Source organism: Netta rufina (assembly GCF_964035555.1).
Source record: "Netta rufina genome assembly, chromosome: 30".
In the NCBI taxonomy this organism is placed as follows: domain Eukaryota; kingdom Metazoa; phylum Chordata; class Aves; order Anseriformes; family Anatidae; genus Netta; species Netta rufina.
Genome location: NC_140154.1, coordinates 2,352,955 through 2,369,577, shown reverse-complemented (window position 1 = coordinate 2,369,577; position 16,623 = coordinate 2,352,955). Strand labels below are relative to the sequence as shown.

Below are 16,623 nucleotides of genomic sequence, written 5' to 3'. Positions count from 1 at the left end.
CAGAGGGGGTGCATGCAGGGCAGTGAGACATCCGTACCAACGGGCCCCTTCTGGTTGGTGAAGAGCAGCGTGCGGTTGCTACCATCCATGTTGGCCACGCTGATGTTGTCCCCATCTGTCCAGTAGAGTTTCCTACAGCAGGGAGAGAACAGTAAGCGTGCTGGGTCGAGCCCAAAGAGACGGCCCACAACTCTGTTCACTAAGAACTCCACTCTCCCAGCCTCCCCAACCCAGCCCCACCAGCACCCACCACCCCAGTGTGCTCGCCGGACTCCCAGGAGCTCGGGCATGCTGATGGCCTTGTCCCTGGTGCCGTGCCTGGGATGGAGCCAGGTCACACACACAGCCCAGCCCTGCAAAGCCTGGCACGGAGCACAGTGCTGCAACCAGTACTCTCTCGTGCACGCCCAGACTAGCACACACACACAGGTGCACACGTATCCACTGCCTGTTCCTCACGTCGGCTCTCCTACACACACTTGTGTGTACTGGAGTGCAGCCCGCTCCTTCCCACACGCCGGCAGACGCACACCTCCTAAGCTGCAGCCCCATCTCCTCCTCTCACACCTCCTACACGCACTGACACACACGAAGCACAACCTGTTCTCTCCTCCACACCATGCACGTGCACTGTCAGGCGCACTCACACGTGTGCCTGCACGCACACCCTGTCCTTTGACGTTCTCAGCTCAAACCCCGGGCTGCTGGCGCCGCATGCCACCACCCAGTGCTCCCCACCACCGCTGTGGGGTGAGACCTACCCTCTGAGGGGGTGAACCACCAGGCAGTGGGGCTTGTCCAGCCCCTGGATCACTGCGTTCTTGAAGGAGCCATCCAGGCGGGCGACGTTGATTTGCTTTTTGTTGGCATCGTAGCTGGTCCAGAAGAGGTTTCTGGAAACCCAATCCACAGAGAGGCCATGAGCGTTGGGCAGGTCTGAAAGACAACAGGAAGGGAGACAGGTTAGTTGTGAGAATGGGGATGGGACAGTGCTCAGGCTGAAGAGGAAGGCCAGTTTCATGGACCCAAAGCCTCCAGAGCAGCTGCGCAGGGCCGCGATCTCCCATGCCCACCTGCTGAGACAACAGTCTCCACGCCAGTGCCATTGATGAAGGCTCTCTTGATGGTCTGGGTGCGCACATCAGACCAGTAAATGCGCTGCTCCAGGGCATCATAGTCCACCACCGTGACATTATCGATGTCAGGCACCGTGAAGGAGATGATGTAGTTGTAGTAGGGGTTGTCAATGTCCACACCCCGGATCTCCATCTGCCGTGCGTACAGCAGGAACTTCTTAAACTCTGGGGAAAGAAGCGAGATGGGGCTGTGGTGGGACCTCAGTCTGCTCTGCACAGCTGGTCCAAAGCACTGGCATGTCCTGCTCCCACCCAGACCCCGCTGGGAGTCCTGGGCACATCCCTACCGTAGCAGGTCACATTGTCCTTGTCCAGCTTCATGAGGTGAGGGCAGGCACAGGACAGCGTACGGTTGTAGTTGATGAGGCAGAGGTGGGAGCAGGGCCCTTTGCCCCCGTTGGCTTCACAGGGGTTAGGAGCTGCGAAAGGGACAAAAAGTCAGCAGTGTCCATGCCACCAGGGCCGCCATTCGCGAGGGTCTCCCCGCAGAGCTCCTTGGCCATAGCACTGCTGCTGCTCCCCTGCCAGGCCTCACCCAGGGGCTGCCGGGAGGGGTGGTACACCTGCAGGTCGAACGGCTGCGTGTTGGTCCTCTGCACCACCGTGACGTTGTGTCCTGTCCATTTGTTGGCCTTGGCCAGCGTGTTGGTGCGCCAGTCGGTCCAGTAGACCTCGCCCCCATAGAGGGTGACGGCAAAGGGGTGCGACAGGTACTCATGTCCCCGCAGCACCTCGATGTGCCCTGTCCCATCGTACAGGGCTGAGTAGATGGCGTCTGACCTGTGCCCAGCAGAGACAGGGAGAGGGGGACAAGGCGTGAGACCTGGCAGACAGCTGGGCAAGGGCCCCCAGGCCCAGGTTTTTAATGGAACAGCCACAATCCACGGAATCTAAGCAGCCTCCTTCTCTGCTCTGCATAATGCTGCAGAGGAGGACGACCACCGAGTTACACCAGGGACTGCAGCCCCTGCAGTGCAGGAAACCCAGAGCAAAGGCTGGAAAATGTCACAGACATGAGCAGACCCCACAGAGCAAAGGCTTTTGCTCCGAGCCCAGAAGCCAAATGGCAGAACAACACAGAAGCCATTGGGAAGCTGCCAGAGCCGGGAGGGATGTGGAGGGGACAGGGACACGGAGGGGACAGGGAGGGGACAGAGGCAGAGAAGCCTTTGGGAGCCAGGGCAGAGCTGAGGCGGCTGGACACGGGTGTCCTGGTCTGACCTGGCATCGATCCAGAGGATGCGCTTCTCCAGGTAGTCCACGGTGAGTCCGTTGGGCCAGCCCCCCGAGCCCGTCTCCTTGTGGATGGTGCGCCGGCCCGCACCGCTCATGGAGGCAGCCTCGATGCGGGGCAGGCTGGCGTCCCAGTCTGTCCAGAAGAGGATCCTGGGGGGACACCAAGTGGGGACGGTCAGCGTGGGGATGTGGGAGCACCGAGCTCTGCCTCCCCAGCGAGAGGTGGGGTGAGCTGCCCAATGTCCCCTCCTGCCTTACCCATAGCGGGGGTCCAGGGCGATGGCACGAGGATGCTCGATGTCCCCAGCCAGCAGCGTGGTCCGCATGGTGCCATCCAGCTTGGCCACCTCAATCTGGTCCAGGTTGCTCTCCACCCAGTAGATATTGCCAGCGATCCAGTCCACAGCCAGGCCCTCGGGGGTGGCCAGCCCGTACTGGATCACCACCTCGAAGCTGGTCAGCGCTACAGGGAACAGCACCAGGAGGGCTGAGGCTGGGGGCCTCCTCCCCAGCCCTCCCTCATCCTGAGCAGGTCCCCCCTCAGCTCAACCAGGGCTGATAGTGGGGGACACAGCTGACATCTACATCTTCCCCCAGCTGGCCCTGAACCCCCGGGGCTCAGCTCCACACCCATGGTCCATAGGCTGGGCTCTGGCTGCCATCCCCACCAGGAATCCTCACAGCACCATCAGAAAGCACGAACAGGGTGGGGGCCTGGGCTTTGTGCTGGGCTGTAATTACTGCTAGGGAAGCGTTGGGAATGCTAATTGACTCCTACATAATGAGTGGCTTTGGAGAGCAGAAAGGGATTGTTACAAGGGCTGGGGGCTCCCACAGCTGCACCACTGGGAGCCTACCCCAGAAACGCACGCCTGCTTCTCCTTCCACCCACCCAGCCCATGCAAGCACGCTGTACGCCCCCAAGGGCTACACACCCCCATTCTCAAGCAGCTTTCCCCTGTAGATCTTGTCCTCCACCACATCAGTCCAGTACAGCGAGCTCTGGTTGAGGTGGAAGTCCAGGGCGATGGTGTTGCGCAGCCCAGGGACCAGGACGCTGTAGTCACCCCGGTGCAGGTCAATGCGGCGGATCTCGTGGCGGTTGGAGAATATAATGAATGGCTTGAAGGGGTCTGGGGAGAACAGGGCAGGCTCAGAACGGGACATGGACAAGTCAGGAACTGAGTGGGACCAACGGTCCCCACACCTGCAGGCAGAAGCTGTCCCCAGCCCTGGTGCCTGCTGTGGGACCACCCGTAGCCCCTGGCTGACCCAGCCAAAGGTGCCCCCACGCACTCCTCCCCACAGCCCTGTTCAGCCCACCACAGACCCCCAGCACAAACCAGAGCCACCACATGCTGACCCCAGCCTCACACAGGCTCTCACCCCCCTTTTCCCTCGCTTCCTCGAGCTTGGGACGATCTCCCCACCCCCCCTCGCTGTGCTGATCTCCCCAGGCACCAGAACAGAGCTTTCTTGTGCCACTAACCCCTCCTATCCCCCCAGCTCCTGGGTGAGCGCTGCACGAACAAGGCCAGCAAGGGCACACGTAAATTCCCTACTTAAAATCCCCTGGGCACACAGCCAGAGCTGCACAGATCCCCCAGGACCAGCCCCGCGTGAGCAGGGGTGGGGGGGACAAGCCTGTGAGCCCCTGCAGCCCGCCTGTACCTGATCCCACCAGCACCCACCGAGACTGCGGCAGCTCTCGCCATCAGGCTCCAGCATCCAGCCCTCGTAGCAGGAGCACTTGACATTGTACTTGTCCTGCTCGCACTTCTGGCTGCACTTGAGGTGCTTGGCGCAGTAACTCTGGATCTGGCAGGTCTTGTTGTCTGCGCCCAGCTCCATCCCCAAGGGACAGGAGCACACGATGCCCTCACCAGGAGCCACGGTGCAGTTGTGGCTGCAGCCACCATTGTTCAAGGAGCACTGGTCTGTGGGGAGAGGACATGCTTGTCAGGTCCTTGTCCCCCCTCCCAGCTGGGGAAGCCCCCGCATCCCAGCCCCAGCTCACCGCAGAGCTCGCCCTCATCGGAGCCATCTCCACAGTCGTCGGACCCATCGCAGAGCTTCTCGGGGGGCAGGCAGATGGAGGTGTTGTTGGCACAGGTGTGCGAGGGAGGTTTGCACACCAGCGACTCACAGTTCTCCTCGTCCGAGTTGTCCTCACAGTCGCTGTCCCCATCACACACCCAGGCCTTGCTGATGCAGCGGGCTGGCAAAGCAAGAAAAGCAACGATCAGACATGGGGGAGGCAGCATTTCAAGGTGCCCGCAGTCCCTACGGTTGGCACCACTCTGTCTCCCCTGCCCTCAGTGTCACCAAGCCCAGAGCGGGCCCCAGCTCCTGCTGCGTTCAGCAGAAACTCTGCAGTTGCCCTCTCACCTGAATCCTTGCAGCCAAACTTTACGTTGGGGTCGCAGACGTGGGTGACCCCCTCGCAGTTCTTCTCGTCGCTGGAGTCCATGCAGTCCGTGTCGCCGTCGCAGCGCCAGCGCATGGGGATGCAGAGCCCGTCCAGCCGGCACTGGAACTCATCAGTGTGGCAGCCCCCGGGCGGGCGCGTGGCTGGTGGGAGGCAATGCCCCACTCACTGCCTTCGCCCAGAGGAATTGGGAACCAGGAGGGCTTGGAGCGCAGGAGCGGGGCCAGCCACTCGGCTGCAATGGGGGCACCCAGGGGTGTGGGAGGGGTATGTGGGCACGCAGCGGGGGGCAGAAGCTGCAGGGTTCCCTACTGGGGAGCAGGGGGCTGTGCCCAGGGCTCTCCAGGCACAAGGACAGCAGAGCTGGTGCCGTGGGACATCTTTCCCCACCTCCGCTTTCCCCAGGTACAGCCAGGAAAGGGGCAGTCCTGCCTGCATCCACCAAAGCAGGGACACGGGGCCACAGCAGGCCAACAGCAAAGGTGCAGCCCAGCCCCATCGTGGCCCGGGGGGCTCACCCTGGTTGGTGCAGTTGGCATGAGTTTCATCACTGTAGTCCCCACAGTCGTTGTCCCCATCGCACGTCCAGTGCACGGGGATGCAGCGCCCGCTGTTGCACTTGAACTGGTTGCTGGAGCAGGAGTGGCTGCAGCCTGCCTCGTCGCTGTTGTCCCCGCAGTCGTTGTCTGCAGAGAGAAGGGAGGGGAAAGGGGCTCAGCGAGCACCCAGACCCCCGGGGGAGGGCTGGCGGAGGCACAGCGAGGGGAGAAAGGCAGAGACCTCCACTAGAGGAGGCGGCTGGGAGAAGCGGGGAACAGCAGGGCTCAGACAGAGCACGCCGACAGACAGACAGACAGACAGACAGACGCAGGGCGATGGGCAGCCCTTCCGGCACTGGTTGCAGGATCTGAATGGAGAGCCCCCGGTGCCCGCCCGTCCTCCAGCCACCCCCTGGCCCCCCCAACATGCTCACCAGGCGCAGCCACAGCACCAGCAGCTCACAAAGAAAATGAAACACAGAAACTGCATAGATCAGCCATGTACCTGGGGAGGCTGGGAGGGAACCCAGCGCCAACGGGGGCCGCTCCGCTCCAGAGTGGGGAGCGGAGCCTGGGGGGAGTGTGGGGAGTGGAGCACCCCCATACAGGGTGCACCCGTGGGGAAACGGGGCTGGTACTGCCAATTGTGGGGTGTCAGCTTGCCTGCAAGGAATCCCAGCTGAGGGGCAGGTGGGAGATTCATCCTGACACTGCTGTCACACTGGCAATGTGGCCCTGATGCCCTGCCCTGAACTCCCTGGGCTGCCAGGGCCACCAGAGTGGGGGCATGGGCTGGCCCAGCTTGTTGGAAGTACTGGGGGGCTCTGGAAGTACCAGGGGGCTCTGCTCTGTGGCAGATGCCCACCTGAGCTCAGCAGAGGGTCTTTGCCTCCCCCTGGACAGGGTGCTCAGCCCATGCTGCCCCATATGGGGACGATGGCCCTGGGGGCTGTGTTGTGGCTTTGCCAGGCAGCCCAGCTCCTGCAGCTCCAGACCCTGACCTCTCCGGGCTCCCTCTAGCAGGAGTTCCCAACCCACTGAGCGGGGTGAGCCAGGAGGCACCCTGCCCACCATCCACTTTCCCTCTGCTGGAGTGCAAGGGCCACTGCCACCGTCTGCAGAACCAGCCCCAGGGGGCTGGCAGCACTCCGGAGGGGGCAGGTTTGGGGGGCTGCATGGGACCAGGTTGGGGTCTGGTGCATGTTGATCTATGCACTAACCGGTAGGCTTTGGACAGTTCTTTTCGTCAGAGCCATCCCCACAATCTTTTTCTGAAACACAGAACCAACCAAGACAGGAGAGTGGGCACAATGACAAACAAAACAACACGACACGGCACACGCACAGAGAGCAGCACAGAGACACCGGACGGGAACACCGACACGGAAAGGGACACACAGATGCTGCGCAGGCACGCCGGGCTGCTGGCGAGGGCAGATCAGAAGCAGCAGAAGGTGCAGGGGGCCTGGGAGCAGCCCCCTTGTCACTGCAGCTCCTGCCCTGTGGGTGCATGGCACCTGGCCGAGGCCGGCTCTCAGCTCTGCTGCCCAGCGGTGCTCCGTGCCAAGGCCGTCGCTTTTGCAAGCTGCTGACTGCAAGCACTTGTGGATTCCGGGAAGCCCGTGGCCCCTTCGTGGGAGTGGCTGACCCGGGGGACGAGGCCACCTGCTCATGAGGACCCAGGGAGAGGCTTGCTCACATCCTGCGGCTCCCCGCTAACCCCCTGTACACCAGTAAGTGCACTCCCCAGTTCTAAACATGCCTCTCTGAAGCCACTAATTAAACCTAACAATGCAGAGCTGTTAGGAAGATCAAACTAAACCTGTGGGGAAGGAGGGCGGCCTTGGGGCAAACCCTTTCTCCTAGCCCTGGCCCCAGAAGCAAGGGCAGACCTGAGCTTCCTGGGAGACCTCTTGTGCCTTCCTGGGGCTGTGGGACCCAGCTCAGCCCTGCCGCCAGCACAGGCCTGGAGCAGTGGGGCACAGAGTTTAGGGCACCCCACAAAGAGTGCCAAGGCCTGCTGAAGTGATCCCTGCCAGGCTGCTCCTGCAACACCCATTCCCCCAGGGGCAGCCAAGGAGACGCGGGTCCCGGTGCTGCAGGACTCACTCACGGCTGCAGCTAACACCTCCTCCCTCGCAGCCAGGGCTCTGGTGGTTAGCAGCAGGCTGGGGAGCGGCCCCTGCAGTCAGAGGCTAGCCGAACAGCGCCACGGCCAGGCTGGCACCCCTGCGTCTGATCTCGCCCCTTTCCCAGCTCGGGTGCCCGGTCCTTACCATTGTCACAGCGCCAGTTGATGTTTATGCAGCGCCCGTTGTTGCAGGTGAACTGCGTCAAGGGGAAGCAGGTCGGGTAGGCTGCGGAGGAGGGAGAGGCATGATGAGCATGATCAGACGCCCTTGCTCGCGCCCAGCCCTGTGGCCTTCCCAGAGGGACCTGTGCTTCCTCCCCCAGCTCACCACACGAAGCAGACTCATCGGAGCGGTCCCCGCAGTCATCGTCCAGGTCACAAGTCCAGGAGATGGGAATGCAGCGCCCACTGGCACAGGAGAACTGGTTGGGAGAGCAGGTCCGAGCTGGTGCAGGGCGAGATGGACAGAGCTATAACAGCTGGCAGTGCCTTGGGGTGCTGGGCGAAAGGTGGGGAACAAACTCCAGAGGGTCTCCCGCAAGGCACAGCCACCAAACCCTCTGCAAGGTGGGCAGCAGAGAGCCCTGCACGTGGCCCTAAAACCTCAGCCCCACAGTGCAAGGGGAACAGCAAAGGCTTGGCTCTCCCCCTGCTCCTTGAGGATCTGCCAGGCTCCTCACCCGAGCAGGTGGAGTTGGACTCGTCCTCATTGTTCCCACAGTCATTGTCACCATCGCAGAGCCAGCGGTTGGGGATGCAGCGGTTGTTCTTGCACTTGAAGCGGTCTGAGGGGCACGTGTGCTGGTCTGCAAGGGAGACACGTGCTCAGGACCTTCCCTGCTCCCTCCCAGCCCCGCTCCTCCTCCACGTCTTGTGGAGGAAAAAATCTGAGACAGACTGCGCTCTCCCACCACGCAGGAGGCGGCTACGCACGGCAGAGCTCGGGGGCTTCATCGCTGTTGTCCAGGCAGTCGTTGTCCCCATCGCATTTCCAGCGCTCCTGGATGCAGCGGTTGTTCTTGCAGGCAAATTCCCCAGGCTGGCACTGCGGAGGGGGGATGTAGGATGGGTTGGCTGGAAGGGAAAAGCAAAGGGGGAGAGGATTTTAATCAAGTGACTGGCTGAAGTGTAGGGGGACGGGGCAGTGGGGACAGTCCTGCATCCCCATACTGCCTACGTGACTGCCCCACAGCCCCAGGAGCTTCCAGAAACACTTGTGCCCACGAGCACTGGCCCCGGAGCACACAACAACAGGACGCAGCCTGATGGAGGGGGACAACCCTGGGTGAGCCTGCAGGCACGGGCGTGCTGTTAGCAGAGCTTCTCCCTGCTCACTTGAGCTGGCAAAGCCCAGCCCAGGCTCCCCATCGTGAGCCTGGCTCTGCTCCAATCTCGCAGCAGAGCAAACCCACCCAACAGACACCACTGCCCGACCTCTGTGCAGCAATCCCCACCAGGGGCTTCCACGTGCTTCCTGGGGGTGGCTGCTGTCCCAGTGCCATGCTACAAGAGGAGGACCACGAGCAGGTAGCACCACTCGCCCACAGGCTCCTCCTGATCCACCTTCTCGATCCAGTCCCCACCGCACGGAGCTGCAGACCCCACGTCCCCATCCACCCCTCCAGGAAGGGGATGCCCCAGCGGGAGCCAGGCCCTCGGGCAGCCCTACCCTGGCAGGTGACAGAGTCCACTCCCAGGATCTGGTCCTCGGCACAGGCACACTGACGGCCCCGGGGAGTGGCCAGGCACAAGCTGCTGCAGCCTCCGTTGTTCACGCGGCACTTGTTGGAGCCCACTGCGGAGGCAAGGCTGGGGTGAGCAGCTGCCTGGGCCAGCAGAGAGGGACTTCATTCAGGTGACTCTGCTGACCCAGATCCCCAGGACACCCCACAGCTGGAACCCAGATGGACACCCCAATTCAACTGGCCACACAGGGCAGTGGGGACCCTCACGGGATGCAAAGCCTGGCTGAGCCAGACAGGAGGCCTGGGAGGGAGGGAGGGAGGGAAGAAAGAGGAGAGGAAAGGAGGGAAGGGCATGAGAAGAGCAATCACTGTGTTTACAGAAAGATGGGGTGCCAGGGACATGACCATGAGGAAGCAAAAGGAGGTGGGAGGCAATTTGGATGGGGCACTTCCTCAGGCCCTGTTCCAGTCCCATTCCTCTTCCAGACCCCTTGTTCACTGCAGGGCCCCCCGGAGCCAGGCAGAGGCGGCTCCAGCACCTTGCTGCTGCTGCGCATCGTACATCCGGATCTCAAAGATGGGTGGGCGCTCGTTCCGGAGCAAGCTGACCACTTTGGAGGCCTGGTCCAGCCGGTAGATGCTGCCGCTGCGGTACTCGGTCCAGAAGAGGAAGCTGCTGTAGTGGCACAGCCCGAAGGCATGGTTCAGCTCAGGTCCCTCATACACGATCTGCATGTGCAGGGAGGCAGAGACTTGTCATCAGCTGGTAGGGTGCTTGGGGCAGCCCCGCAGGGTTGGACAGAGGGGACGGGGCAGAGAAAGGGCAGAGGATGGGACAGGCAGCAGGTGAGCACGGCTGAATGCAACCAGCCTCCTGCTGAGCAGACCCGCAGCAAACACAGCCAGACGAAGCTGGACTGCCCACATCCCCTGCCCCAAGGAAATCAGCGACCAAGAGCCTGTGGGGCCTCCACTTGCCTTCCGCTCTGTGCCATTGAGGTAGACCATCTCGATGCGGTCGTAGAAAGCATCCACCCAGTAGAGGATCTTGGCCGGGATGTCCAGGCTGAGCCCGTTGGGCCACAGGACGGTCTTGGAGGTGATGAAGATGTTGCGGTTAGAACCATCCATCCAGGCTCGCTCGATCTTGCCCCTCTTGCTGTCCTTGGGATCCTCCTCCCAGTCTGTCCAGTACATCCACCTGCAACAGATGCTAAGCTGTCACCGATGCCAGAGACCTCCCCCATGCTTACGGCCACACAGACCCCAGCCCAACACAGCAGCTCAGTGGCCTCCCACCCACAGCAATGCTGCTGCTACTGGCAGCACACCAGAGGAGACCCAGTTGTGAAAGAGATGGCAAGAGAAGGGATGGGAGATGGGGAAGAAGGAATGGGGCAGCTGGGAGAGGTGGGGAAGCAGGAAAGCTCCTGGTACCCTGCGGCCAGAGCAGCCTCTGGGCTGGAAGAGCTGTTGCCATCGCTGCTCCAGGAGCTCCTGCCCTGCGTGGCCCCGTTGTCACAGCTTGGGAGCAACCACAAGCACCCGTGGGCTCAGGGACACACCGCGAGTGTGCAGAGCTGCAGATCGAGGGGGGTCCTCTCCGCCGTGGCCATGTGCCCCCCGCAAGCCCTGCCTGCCCACGCACCCATTCAGGGGGTCCACCACGATCGCTCGGGGGTGCGTCATCTTCCCCTCTATCAGCGTCTTCCGCGTCTGGGCAGCCTTCTCCAGCCGAGCCACACTGATGGTCTTCTTGGGGCCATCGTCAGTCCAGTACAGGTTGTTCCCCATCCAGTCCACAGCGATCCCTTCCACATTGTGGATGCCTTTGGGGAAAAGCAGGAGCATGAGTTAGGCAACAGCAGGAAGACGAGGAGTGGAAGCGATGGCCCCATAAAATGAACGATGCACTCATCACCGCCCGACTCCAGCTCACACCAACAGGGGACAACACAGCCCCCTGCCCAGGGCATGCAGCTCCTCCAGAGGTGCTGGAGCCAAGGGAACCAGGCTGAGGAAAGATGAATTCAGGAGCATCCTTGGTCTGTTTGCCGAAAAAGGAATTCATTGGGCAAAGTGGGAGAGATCAGCCCTAGGGACCTGCGCTGAGGATCCTCCACCCCTTCCTCATCTTTGCCTTGGAAGGGGTGAGGGTGGGTCTGGGGGGCAGGGGATGTCTGTGCCTGGCATGAGCCACAGCCCAGGAGTCCCTCACACACTGCTGCTGGAGCCCATGCTCTCAATATCAGCCTGCAGACAAACCCAAACAGCTCCAAACCTTAGTTTTAAGGCTCAAATATGCAGGTGAGCAGACAAAAGCACTGCCATTGTGTGAGAAGATGCACTAATGGCAGCTGCTGCCAGCTCCCAGAGCCTGGCCACACACCGGTGAGGGTGCAGGCTGTGCCCCTCAGCCACGCACCGTCCTTCAGGATGGTTTCTCGCTCCGTGCCATCGATCTTCTGGCGCCCGATGAGGTAGCTGGTGGTGTCGGCGAAATAGATGAAACCGGTCTCAGCGTGGAAGTCCAGTGCTCGGGGGTTCATGAGGTTCTCGATGGGGATCATGTGCTCATCCGGCACCTTGGCCCCCATGTCCATCCCGCGGATGATGCCGGGACGCCCCTTCCCGTACACCAGGAACAACTCATGCTCGGGCTCTGCAGAGACAGGGGGGCAGCACCATCACCACCAGCCCAACCTGGCAGGGCAGGGGCGAGCAGCCAGGGGGGAAGGAATCAAAAAGCTCTGCTCGCTCTGGGCCCTGCGTGCCCCCTGCCCACCCGGTCCCTCCCTCGAGCAGCGTGGGGCAGCCGCTTGCCCTCCTCTCCCCCTTCCTTCGCGGCTCTCCGGCGCAGGGCAGGACTCACTTTTGCAGGACTTCCCGTCACTACCCAGGCTGAACCCGGAGCGGCACCGGCAGGTGCGAGTCTTGTGGCTGTTCCCCAGCAGGCAGATATCTGAGCAGCCCCCCGGCTTGCCAAACTGGTCCGGCTCACAGGCATGGCTCCTCACTACATGGAGAGAGAGCAGTGGATGGGTTCAGGGGTGCATTTACCGTCTTGGAGACCATCAAAGCAGCACAAGGACAGCCTTGTCCTTGTCTGGTGGCTCTGGGCTTGGGGAGCCCCCTCGCAGCCAGGAGCTGAGCATGGCACAGGGCAGAGACAGGAAAGGGCCTGCCCCAGAATCTGGATCAGGGAGGAGCAGAAAGCAGCACCCCGTGTCCCAGCACACTGCTGTAACTGCTGGGCCACACTGCCTCTGTGCTGCCCCTGCCAGCATCGAGCCTTCCAGCTGCATGGGCTGCTGGTGGGACACGTCCCCGTGGGGCCCCAGGGCCAGGGACAGCATGCGCCTGGCCCAGAACCTCCCAAAGCACGCCCATTCCCCGTGCAGAAATCTCCTGATTAGTTTTATATTCTGGAAAATGCCAAGCAGGCTGCAGACACTAAGAGGATTTTAAACATGTAAATTGATTTAACTACAGGAAGGTGCTGGGGGTGGAGCAGACAAATGGGGAAGGATGTGAGCAGGGGAGGGGGTGATGTCTGCAGCACCAAAGCCTTTTAACTCCCCTGCAATCTCCTGGTGTCCAGGAGCACAATGCCCCGTCAAAGGGTGAATGCACCAGCGGGGACAGAAAGCACGCAGCACTGGAGAAGGCAGCCATTAATATTTCAAGATGCTGCATCTGCTCCCATTTCCCTTTGCTCTCTAGCGCGACGTGATCAATCAATCACACCGCGCCGCCCGGCCGGCCCTTGGGGACAGCTCTCATTTCTAGCTCGGGGAGGAGATGGTGGTGGTGGGGGGCACCCCAGGGCGGGTGGCAGCCCAGAGGCACTCGGCCCAGCGCTGCTGCCTCCGGAGCAGGAGCCCCAGGCTCTGCCCTCGCCCAGGAGGCTGCTGCAGGCAGCAGCTTCACACGTCTCCGCAGACCACGGCCGTGCCCGGCAGCCGCTGCCTCCGCCCCTGCGGAGCTGCTGATCGTGAGCTCCCTGTCCCCATCCTGGTGCGCTGCAGCCTGCCCAGCACTCTGCCCATGCAGGCAGCTCCAGCAGCCTCCCCAGCAGTGCCGGAGCCCAGCCCAGCCTGCAGGGCTGATGCAGCCCCTGAGCCCGGGTTCCCAGGAAGGTGCAAGCCTGGAGGAAGAGCCGCCCCGCCAACCTGTGCGGCAAGGAAATGCGGTCAAGTGAACGAGGCACAAGTGGGAGCGCAGCTCCCAGGCTCCCCTCAGATGTGGGAAGGGGACGGGCTTACAGTGGGTTGTGAGCCAGGACACCTGCTCTGTGGCAAGGCTTTGCTCCTGGAGAGGGCAGTAGGAAGAGCGGGGGCTGCTCCGAGCCAGCCCCTCTCCATCCTGCTGTCTCCCCTATGCAGCGAGGCGTGGACTGCTCGCTCTCATGGAGCAGCGGCACCCATAAGGGCCAGGCGTGTCCAGGGTTCACAGGTGGGGATTTTGATCCAGCATGGGCATGGGAGCTGGACATCAAGCTAACTGGGCGCAGCAGAAGTGAGTTTCTAGCTTGGGGAAGTGAATCTGCCCCATCGGAAATTAAGGATGTGCAGCTTGTCCCCAGAACACCCCCACAGCCTCACACCAGCCCCCAGCACAGCAGCCACACACAGAGGCAGCGCTGTGCCATGGGAAACTGCTCCAACGCAGCCACCGCTGACACCTGGACACCCCTTCTGCCCAGGGAGAGGGATGGTGACCCCACTTGTTGTACCAGAGAGGCCACGGCTCAACCAGGGGCCTCTGCATCCCATTTCTCCCCCTTTGGTGCCTTTCAGGGTCCAAGAAGCTGCTTTTCCCAGGTCGGGGCTCCCACCTGTGGGCTGCCGCCGCTGGTGGTAGATGTGCAGCGCTCCTCCCTTGTCCACCCTCGTCACCACCTGGTACTCGGTGCTGTTGAAGCGGTTGACCCGGATGACGCTGGTTTTCTGCTGGGCATTGGCGTTGTCTGAGTTGGTGGCATAGAGGTAGTTCTCAAAGACGGTCAGCCCGTAGAGGTGTTCGATCTGGAAGGCACCATGCAGACACCCATGAGGAATTTAGGAGAGGCAAGAACCTGGCTCCAAGGTATTTGAAGCCCCTGAATTCCTGCCCTATGGCTCTCACTCCCCGCCGCCTTTAGGGCAGGGGATGGGGCTTGGCAGTCAGGTAGTGCAGGACCTGCTGCTCACAGCTTTTATTTGCTGAAATGAGCAGGCAAAGCTCATGAACCACTGCTCCCGGCAGGCTAAGCTCAGGTGTCCCTCCAGCACACTCTGCAGTAAAGCCCCCAGTCCCAACCTGCCTCTGGCCCCACTCACCAGGATGCCCTGGATGATGGTATGTCTGTTCTTGCCTTCGTAGTCCACCACCTCGATGTAGTCCAGGTAGGCGTCAGCCCAGTACACGAGCCGGTTCACCAAGTCCAAGGTGATGCCGTGGGGGAAGACGATCTTGCTGTCCACCAGCTTGGTGCGGTTCTGCCCATCCATGTCGCAGCGCTCCACCTTGGGGATCTGCCCGTAGTCCGTGAAGAACACCTTGCTGCATGAGGAAGGCAGAGAGGGGAGCTCAGAGCCTGGATGCCACCTCCAGTCCAGAGAAAGAGAGGATGCAGACATGCAGACAGCACGCGTCCACACTTGCAGATGTGGGCTTGCATTTGAACATAGGTTTGCACGCTCACGGGACCATGCACACAGGCTCCCAGCCATCCACACGTGCAAGCACGACTCCCCAAGCACGCGTCCTATCCACTGCTGCACCTTTGTGTTCATGCAGGCACATTTGGGCACAGGCAAGCACTGGGGCAATGCGGGCGAGCCTGTGCCTGGCTCAGCAGACACCAAGCACCCCTCACATGGCTGCTGCCAACAGCTGCCAGGCGTGGCAGCCCTGGGAGCTCCGAGGAGCTGCAGCAACCCAGGCAGAGATGCTGAGACAGGCAGCTGGTGCTTGAACTGAGACCTGCTGGAGTCACCAGGATGAAGTCCAGGGCCCTCCACCAGCTGACGTGTTAAAACACAACCCAGCTCATCTACTTGGGCGTCGTGCACCCGAGAGCAGCATTTCAGCAGCTGCCATGCACACCCTGAGCCTCTCCGGTGATTCGGCATCGCAGCCTCCCCACGCAGATTTTGCAAAGGCAGCTGTGAGAGTGATGCTCCCTGACTGCAGCACCCCGCATAAAGAGACCCAAGGGAGCCGCTCAGTCCAGGCAAGCATCTGACACAGCTCGGTTCCCGAAAGCCAGGAACAGCTGGGATCACTCAGCCATGAGCTGGAAGTGGTGGCTCGTCCTGAGCGTGGCCACCAGGCACATCCCTACCGGGGACGTCCTGTTGGAGCGAGCGAAGCCAAGCCCACTGCCCTGGGCAGGTGGAGCAGAGGTGCCCTGCAGAGGGGCTTCTGGACGCAGGCATGGTGACAGGAGATGCCAGCAGCACCAGAGGCAAGGACAACACACTTGCTCACCAAGGACAGTTAATTACAAGACTCAGGTTAGATGCTGACATCCCCCAGTGCTGCACTGGTCCAGCACTGTCCCCTGTGCAGTGTCAGCCGAGCAGACAGGCTTGGGCTGCTCTGACCCCTTCTAAGGACTAGACCCTCTCCAAATCCAGCTGCTACTAGTGGGCTGCTTAAAACTGCTGTCACAGCCATCCTACAGCACATGGCCCTGATCTCAGCCAAGGGAAATGCTGAATTCAGGCAGAGCTAAAGCCCGGAGGGACCCTCATGGGGGTGAGTTGCTTCTTCAGCGGCACCCCTGCTGCCCACAGGACGGCATGGGAGCTCGTCCCCCCCAGCTTGCTCCACCTCTGCAGGGCTGCAGCAACACCGACCCTCCCAGCCGGCAAGCAGCTCTTACCCCATCGCTGGGTCTAGCGCTATCCCTTTGGGGTTGTACAGCTCCAGGTCCAGCAGCGTGACGCAAGTGACTCCGTTCTTGTTGCAGACAAAGATCCTGTCGTCGATGTCATCCACAAAGTAGAAGTTGCCCGTCAGCCAGTCGATAGCCATCTGCTCCACATCTGGGCCATGGGAGAAGAGAGGCAAAGAGAGGTTAGGGAGACAGGGAGGAAGAAGAAGCCCAGGGAAGAGCCCTGGCAGGCTCCCTGATCACCTCCCAGCCCAGCAGGCATCTCAAGCATGGATATAGCTGAGGAGTGAGCACACGTGAGGCACGAAGAAGCTGTGAGCACACCAGGGCCCTGGCCCTGCTCACCCTGCATGGCAGCAGCAGAGCTGAGAGCAACCCCCTCGGGCTCGCTGTTGCCCAGGCTGTGCCCACTGGCCCAGGCTGCACCTGGAAGGGGAAGGGTCTGCTCCACCGTGAAGTCTTGGATCAGTGCGGCAACCTGTCCCCTCCACTGCACCCGCTGTCCCTCCTGGGGACCTGCCACCACAGAGCAGCACTGCTGCTGCCAGCGTCTGCGCTACCAGCAATGCAGCATGCGGCTGCACA

At 61.7% G+C, this 16,623-nt stretch overlaps 1 protein-coding gene across 2 annotated transcripts in view; it reads right to left on the bottom strand.

Moving 5' to 3' along the window:
• LRP1 (LDL receptor related protein 1) overlaps positions 1 to 16,623 on the bottom strand; it is an 89,064-nt gene that overhangs the window by 29,202 nt on the left and 43,239 nt on the right. For both annotated transcript variants that reach the window (XM_084303630.1, XM_084303631.1), the window contains exons 7-31: positions 16,027 to 16,189; positions 14,477 to 14,699; positions 13,993 to 14,182; positions 12,028 to 12,171; positions 11,581 to 11,817; positions 10,804 to 10,984; positions 10,134 to 10,356; positions 9,695 to 9,884; positions 9,140 to 9,265; positions 8,404 to 8,544; positions 8,151 to 8,276; positions 7,799 to 7,915; positions 7,616 to 7,696; positions 5,319 to 5,486; positions 4,761 to 4,943; positions 4,390 to 4,590; positions 4,064 to 4,309; positions 3,308 to 3,505; positions 2,631 to 2,835; positions 2,358 to 2,522; positions 1,672 to 1,916; positions 1,424 to 1,555; positions 1,074 to 1,301; positions 762 to 936; positions 38 to 132 (exon numbers count right to left, since the gene is read on the bottom strand). In XM_084303630.1, the coding sequence (XP_084159756.1) occupies positions 38 to 132; positions 762 to 936; positions 1,074 to 1,301; positions 1,424 to 1,555; positions 1,672 to 1,916; positions 2,358 to 2,522; positions 2,631 to 2,835; positions 3,308 to 3,505; positions 4,064 to 4,309; positions 4,390 to 4,590; positions 4,761 to 4,943; positions 5,319 to 5,486; positions 7,616 to 7,696; positions 7,799 to 7,915; positions 8,151 to 8,276; positions 8,404 to 8,544; positions 9,140 to 9,265; positions 9,695 to 9,884; positions 10,134 to 10,356; positions 10,804 to 10,984; positions 11,581 to 11,817; positions 12,028 to 12,171; positions 13,993 to 14,182; positions 14,477 to 14,699; positions 16,027 to 16,189 (4,383 nt within the window). The remainder of the gene's footprint in view (positions 1 to 37; positions 133 to 761; positions 937 to 1,073; positions 1,302 to 1,423; positions 1,556 to 1,671; positions 1,917 to 2,357; positions 2,523 to 2,630; positions 2,836 to 3,307; positions 3,506 to 4,063; positions 4,310 to 4,389; positions 4,591 to 4,760; positions 4,944 to 5,318; positions 5,487 to 7,615; positions 7,697 to 7,798; positions 7,916 to 8,150; positions 8,277 to 8,403; positions 8,545 to 9,139; positions 9,266 to 9,694; positions 9,885 to 10,133; positions 10,357 to 10,803; positions 10,985 to 11,580; positions 11,818 to 12,027; positions 12,172 to 13,992; positions 14,183 to 14,476; positions 14,700 to 16,026; positions 16,190 to 16,623) is intronic.